The following is a 6,829-nucleotide window of genomic DNA, read 5'->3' as shown; positions in this document are numbered from 1 at the left end:
TGACACTTCTGCCTTTAGCAACGTCTCGTTCTCTAACATATTTTTTCTTGAGATGTACATGATTTACAAAAAAAAAAAAAAAAATCCTAAAACACGTGGTTTTGAATATGCATAAATTTGGACCAATACAGGAGAAAATAATTTCCTTTACATAAATAACATTTACACCATAAATTGATGCAGAAGTATTTACCAAAAGGCAGGAAATGACGTTTGACACTAAAATGTCTGGTGTGTGTGTGTGTGGGGGGGGGGGTGTATTGCTTTATAAAGCATTCACCAATAATTTGTGACTCCTTAAAAACTGAGAAAGATGCGAATATATTTACAAAGAATGAGTTACAAGCATTTATACATACACATACATACATATAGAAACCAAAACGTATTGGCAACCCGAAAGAAAAGCATTTTTAAATGATGTAAACAATTAATAAAGAAGTAAGTCTGCAAAACGTAAACGTCTGCCTGATAAGGAAGCTGTTTTTGTCCTTTTTACAGCGGGTTATACCCTTTAAATGTGACGAATGAGCCTCTAGCTGTCGGAAGAGGAAGTGGCCAACCACCTGGAGAGGCTGAGTGAGTAGAATCCATGTTGGAACTGTTACGGAAACTCGTCCAAGTTTTGAATTCCTGTTGAAATGAACACCAGCAGCTTAATGGTCGCAGTGCGGAGAGGATGCACGACGAGCTTCAGACGACCTCCCGTTTCCTTTTCGGTGGTGAGCCTTTATCGTTATCTACACACTAAAAAGTCCGTTGTTAATTATAATACGTCATTTTACTTTTCCAGTTTCTTTACTTTTGCGTCCCACATGTAGCGGAGTATTTCAGAGTGCTGCTGAGTCATGTCAAGAAACCTGCAGCGTAGCCTAACTTTAATGGTATTTACTTTGAAAATAGCATAGACAGTTAAAGAAGTCTACTAAAAAACAGCCTGCTAAAACTTATTTAACGTGACACGCCCTCTGCGGTTCGTCAACACGCGTGCATACAATAGAGCAGGGATTCCTGCTGAGATTAGCCCTCCTCATACCTGGTACGTCCCTAAGTACATTTACACAAGTACTGTACCGTGTACTTAAGTACAAATTTGAGGTACTTTTACTTTCCGTGAGTTTTTTCTTTTCATACCACTTTCTACTTCTACTCTGCTACATTTCAAAGAGAAATATTGAACTTTTTTTTTTTTTTTTTTTTTTTTTTTTTATATATATACATTAGACTAGCCAGAGCTGCTTCCGCGAAAACTAGATCCCAAGTAACAGTCAGACCATGGAGAACGTGTAATCCGTGGAAGTGCTTTGGAACCATCATTGATGCCAAATTGAATTATGAAGCCAACTGTGAAGCTGTGCAAAAGGGTCAACAGCACTTGTATTGTTAAAGGAAACTCTCGAATTTTAATAATATTGATCCTACGATCAATATTAGAGTCAGTCCGGTCATTTTGGTGTCATGCCTCATTTTTAAACCAGATAGTTCAATGACTGAGTGGGGAGCCACAACTTTCCCCGGTGTCCTTGTATACCAGACAGTTACAGACTTCCCTATGATAGGAGCATTCATTAGTTTGGTTTAAAACCTGCTTTTATCTTTATTTTATTCGAGAGAATATTTATTTAAATGATTTTATTCCACCTATGTATATTTATCTAAACCTCGTATGTCCTGAATGGTGGAAGCTTGAGTACTTGTCTCAGTGTTTGTTGTTGTGTGTCATGAGGGGTGTCATACTCTTGTTGCAGAAAAGAAATCTACCTACGTGTATGAATAAAGTAACTGTTTTAAACCTTGAGCTTTCCATAAACAGTGCATTCTGAGATTTAAAAAAATCTGTCTGCTAATTTTGGATCGGGATACATGATAACCTATGTCTGACTGCAGGGACCCAGGTTCCAGTCAGCTCAAGATTATTTCCACACTAGTGTAATTCTAGCCAGACAGATGCTTTTAAGAGGATGGAAGAATGAAGGGGTGCAGTCAATCCAGGAGTGGGCTTTTGAGATGGCTAGGGTGGAGGCGTCATAGAAACAGTTTTGACCGTTGATTTACTGGGTCATATTTTCCTGATTTTGTTTTTTGTTTTTTTTGTCTGGGTGACTGGTGATGATTGAAGGGGGGTGGGCGGGGGGGTTCATGTTGGGACTTGTAGGTTTTGTATTTTGTTGAAAAAGTTGTCAGAAATCACATAAAAAGATCCGTCCGTCCCGCAAATCTTGCTGCTGTTCTCTGTAGCTACCAGCCAGTGCTGTGTGTCACGGGCTGGTTCATTGTGTCTCCAGGTTCAGTGCCGCCTGCAGTCCACACAGCCTGTCCCTGCAGCCCGGCTGCCCTACAGAGTCAAGGTGTCTGCTGGGAAACCCTACGCCTGGTGTGCTTGTGGACACAGTAAGAAACAGGTAAGTGTTGGGGTTCAAATTTCAGGGGCACCTGGGCTAAAAGTAGGAACGCGTCATAACCTATTTAGTGCTGTCTATGTCCTGTTAACATCCCCACCGGTTGGAAAGATGCCTTCTGGGAGGCAGGGGCGGGTTAGAATTATCCTCCCGGGGCTGACAGTAAAGAACATGCACAAACTGATACCTGAGGTTATCAGACTTTGTCATATGCAGTAACTGGGCCGATGTGTGAAGAGATCCCCAGTGATGTAAAGGAAAGGCACAGCCGGTTACAATTCAAACCTAACATATAAATGTTAATTTACTATCCAATTACTTCTTATTTTATTTAGTGAAATGAAATCATTTGTCCTTTCAATTAAATACAAAGAAATTTTACACAAATAATTAGAACAAATTAATTTCCACCCAAGATTTAGGACATCTAAATGACTTTTGCTCAGTACTTATAAACTACTTACCTAATCCAACATAATTTAACCGTTGCTCTAACTATCATGTACTTTTTATTTGTATTAAAGTATTGAATTATTTTTAAGTTATAGCACTTCAAGTCTAATAAATGACAGTGAAGGATCCTTAATGAGGTCACTGAATTTGCTTAAGATCATATAGTTTGTATACAATTAAACCCAGTTCAAATGCATTTGCCGTCGCCTGCTCGGCGATATAAAATCACATCAAAATACCTGGAAAAAGTAACCAAATATGGGTAACCGACTTTAACTTACTGAACACCAATCTGGCATTAGGTATAAAAAATGAAAGTTTATGTGAGCTGATTTTACAGTCTGTGTCCTTGCACCTTTTTCCCTCTCTACCAGCCTTTCTGTGACGGATCTCACAGGTCAAAAGCTCCGAGTATCTCTCCTGTACGCTTCACCCCTGACAAAGACAGGACGCTCATGCTGTGTGCCTGTAAGCAAACCAAAGACGCGCCGTACTGCGACGGCTCACACTTTAAGGTCATCTTCCAGGATATAGTGAAGTCGGTGAAAGGCATCTTTAAATGAACAGCGTTCAAGATGTCTGCCCTGGGAGGCCAAAGAGCTGTACTGCAATGGAAATGAAACAAAGAACAAATACTCCCCAGTATCTGTAGCTTGTCTCAATGAAAATACAGGAGCTGTGGAGATGTAATGTCCTGAATCATTTTGTCCTCTTAGATATGTTGTCTGTTTAAATGATATACATGTATATGATTTTAACCCAATATTGTATACTAAAATCGTAACCCATTAAACATTCTTTGAAAAAAAAAGTATAGGAGCCCGCTGGGATTATTCTTTGTAACTTTTGTTGATTAGGTCCAGACCGAGGTGATTTACTTATTAGGGTTTTAATAAATATAATTCCGGACTATTAACCGGATGTCTTCTTAACTACCTGCAACAACTGTTTGAAGGCCTTTCCTACAACCTCAACACAAAATGAATCGTTTAAAGTAGCCGACTTAAACCCCTATCAATTCTCAGTTTTTCAGCTGAAAATTTCTATAAGTGTAAACTTTAAAATAGGGCTGGGCAATATATCAATGTTGTATCAATATTGCGATATGAGATTAGATATCATCTTAGATTTGGGAGATATATATATATATATATATAATATATAAAAGTGTTGTCTTTTCCTGGTTTTACAGGCTGCATTACATTAATGTGATATTTTCAGAATTTACCAAACTGTTCTAGCTGTTCTTTATTTACCCACTAAGTCATTAAATCATTTCTGGAGTATATTTATCAAGTCTCATTGTGTAAATAACATTGTTAAAGCACCAATAGTCAACCATACAATATCGTCTGCCCAGCCGAATTTTAAATATAAAATGTAAAAACAAAAATGGCGTGAATTTAAGGGACGTCCATTAATATACAATAGTCGCACACATATAGCTTTAATAATGCATGTGAGTTAAATCTGCTCTGGTGACAGATATCCACTCTCCGATTGGCTCAGCTTCTCACACGTGACTACATCTACAGGAAAAGATTTGGTCTAATCACCTTCATAGATCACTCTCCGTGATTTCTTTACCGGTCTACGCTTCAGTGCCTCGGTCAGCTGTTATATCTTGCACTATTCATCAGAGAATTGTTTCAATTTTATACTTCTGTTTCACTAACCTTTTCTATTTCCTGCTCTGTGACGTTGCGACTTGTCTCGTTCTTGGCTACTTCAACGCGAGCACAGCTAACGTTAGCGGAGGTCGCATTAAGGTTAATAACGGTCACAGGAATCATGAACAGCTTGTCCAAAGTAGAACAAAAATGCATAAGTCTGACCCTGAGGCAACTTTGGACAACAACTATGGCAGCTCCCAAGGTAAATTCGTCCTTAAAGTAGCCCCTGTCTTATTGTTTGTATCTCCATTTCTTGACCGAAGTATGATTCCTTCCATTATTTGTATCTACTGAGTGCAATTTTGCTGTAGGTAACGTTGCACTTAATTGAAACCACAAAATATTTCAGATAGAAAAATTGCATTAGCATTTTCTCACGGTTTTCTTTACACATAAAACACATTTAGCCACCTTCTACAGTAGCAGTTCATGGAGAAACCATGAAGAGCCAGCCACTATATAACCTTAAAGCCCCTGCACAGCTGTGTGGAGTCCCAGCCTGATTTGGCCTTCCTCGCGACGGTCTGGGCTTGATTGACAGCCCCCGTGTTGGTTTGGACTTGACACTCTGTAACAGTTGACCTAAAGCTTCGACTCTTTTGAGAATATGGAGTTTGATGACCAGCAAATATTCGGCAGTGCTCAACTTCTCTTCACTATGAAAAGAGGTTAAAGAATACTATTAGACTTGAGTGGGTTGACCAAGTCTTAGTTCAAATAGAGCCTGCACACCCACACACGTGTTTCCACCTCCAGTTAATTAGATGTTTCCTCAGATTGTAGTTAGCTAACACTCATTGAAGGTCCCATGTTATGCCCTTTTTTTAGGTTTATACTTGTATATTGGGTTTCTACTAGAACATGTTTACATGCTTCAATGTTCACAAAAACACTGTTTTTGTTTAAGTAGTCCCACCTTAACTTAAATCTTAACTGATAACAAAACTACGCAGAGAGTCGGGGAGATGTAAGTTAAGCCCAGTTTGTACGCGCCTAAACTCAGCTAGTGAAAACACCTGTTGAGGTGTATTATAAGGAAGTTAAATGCTAATATTGTTATTAAACTCTAAACATTAAAGCGTACTTTTGGTGTGTGTGTGTGTGTGTGTGTGTGTGTGTGTGTGTGTGTGTGTGTGTGTGTGTGTGTGTGTGTGTGTGTGTGTGTGTGTGTATATCTGTGTTAATAAATGTTCATTAATAATTTTATCTGTTTACTTTTTTTTTTACTTGAACCAGCTGTACTATGTAAATCTTGTGCCTTGTTACAGTAGTGATGCTTATATTTAAAAACTAACGTGATTACTCTTCTGCACCTCTGTCCACAGGTCCGTCTTTCCACACTTCCTCCGGAACCGGTCATCCCTTCTAAGAAGCCTTTCAAAGTGGAGCTGGTGGGGGGACAGCGTTACGCCTGGTGCACCTGTGGACACAGCAAGAAACAGGTGAAACCACCTCTGACTTGTATCACTCCATGTACTCACTCTGAAGTACACATCCTGTGTATTCCCTGACCACATCTTTATTTTTCAGCCTCTCTGCGACGGAGCCCACAAAACCAAAGGCCAAGGCTTGTCGCCGCTACGCTTTGTCCCCGAGAAAGACGCCACGGTTTGGTTGTGTGGTTGCAAGTACACAAACAACCCACCTTACTGCGACGGCACGCACAAGCAGGACTTCATCGTGTCTGCCCCACTACATGAACAAACAGACTCTTGAAAATGACAGCAGAACTGTCTTTGAACTGAGCATTCATGTTGCAGTTGTGTTCCCACTTGGTACATCAGTGCACGCTGTGAAAGCAGCAGATGATCGACTCACGGCTCATGACAAGTGTTTGAATCTTGTGTCTCGTCAGTCTCATCTCGGTGCTTGACGGAGAAGAGTGGTGACGAAACGGTTAACACCACAGCCCTCAACTTCATTTGTCCTCGCTTTCTGGCTTTTCTATGGAAGAGACAATGTTTCATTAAGAACAGGTTCACACAATATGATGATATACTGTGATAACTGTGATAGAGACAGAGATTTGACCATACTGTTTGTATTGACGTGGCTGAATGATCTTTGTTGTATTAGGCCATTGGGGGAAATGTTGTAAATAAGCAGTACTACAAATCCATATAAAAAGGTGCTAGAGATGGGGTGTACAGGCTGGGAGGCTGAACATCTAAAGCATGGTTTAACAGGAGAAAACAGTACAGGTTTGATAGTGCAGAACAACTACAGCTCACTCCATTATGCATCTGTCAGTGCCAGAGAATAAGGGGGGTGTGTGTGTGTGTGTGTGTGTGTGTGTGTGTGTGT

At 39.9% G+C, this 6,829-nt stretch overlaps 2 protein-coding genes across 2 annotated transcripts; both read left to right on the top strand.

The window, feature by feature from the left end:
- The first annotated feature begins 468 nt into the window (after positions 1–468).
- On the top strand, positions 469–3,663 carry LOC117958638 (CDGSH iron-sulfur domain-containing protein 3, mitochondrial-like). The gene is made up of 3 exons (XM_034895144.1): positions 469–722; positions 2,286–2,402; positions 3,227–3,663. The coding sequence occupies exons 1-3, from the start codon at positions 642–644 to the stop codon at positions 3,413–3,415; spliced, it is 387 nt and encodes a 128-aa protein (XP_034751035.1). The 5' UTR covers positions 469–641; the 3' UTR covers positions 3,416–3,663.
- Positions 3,664–4,442: 779 nt separating this feature from the next.
- On the top strand, positions 4,443–6,415 carry LOC117960237 (CDGSH iron-sulfur domain-containing protein 3, mitochondrial-like). The gene is made up of 3 exons (XM_034897996.1): positions 4,443–4,727; positions 5,851–5,967; positions 6,056–6,415. Exons 1-3 carry the CDS (start codon positions 4,644–4,646, stop codon positions 6,239–6,241), a joined length of 387 nt encoding a protein of 128 aa, XP_034753887.1. The 5' UTR covers positions 4,443–4,643; the 3' UTR covers positions 6,242–6,415.
- The last annotated feature ends 414 nt before the right edge of the window (positions 6,416–6,829 follow it).

The sequence above is a fragment of the Etheostoma cragini genome, chromosome 2 (assembly GCF_013103735.1).
Source record: "Etheostoma cragini isolate CJK2018 chromosome 2, CSU_Ecrag_1.0, whole genome shotgun sequence".
Classification (NCBI taxonomy): Eukaryota; Metazoa; Chordata; class Actinopteri; order Perciformes; family Percidae; genus Etheostoma; species Etheostoma cragini.
Note: the sequence above shows the minus strand (reverse complement) of the source record. Positions and strands in the feature narration are given on the sequence as shown.

What these genes read in the sequence shown, in the direction of transcription:
- LOC117960237 (XM_034897996.1), top strand. Translation starts at nt 4,644, where the DNA reads ATGAACAGCTTGTCCAAAGTAGAACAAAAATGCATAAGTCTGACCCTG. An exon ending in CAACTATGGCAGCTCCCAAG is followed by an intron (nt 4,728 to 5,850) that starts GTAAATTCGTCC and finishes CTCTGTCCACAG; the next exon opens with GTCCGTCTTTCCACACTTCC. An exon ending in GTGGACACAGCAAGAAACAG is followed by an intron (nt 5,968 to 6,055) that starts GTGAAACCACCT and finishes TTTATTTTTCAG; the next exon opens with CCTCTCTGCGACGGAGCCCA.
- LOC117958638 (XM_034895144.1), top strand. Translation starts at nt 642, where the DNA reads ATGAACACCAGCAGCTTAATGGTCGCAGTGCGGAGAGGATGCACGACG. An exon ending in CTCCCGTTTCCTTTTCGGTG is followed by an intron (nt 723 to 2,285) that starts GTGAGCCTTTAT and finishes TTGTGTCTCCAG; the next exon opens with GTTCAGTGCCGCCTGCAGTC. An exon ending in GTGGACACAGTAAGAAACAG is followed by an intron (nt 2,403 to 3,226) that starts GTAAGTGTTGGG and finishes CCTCTCTACCAG; the next exon opens with CCTTTCTGTGACGGATCTCA.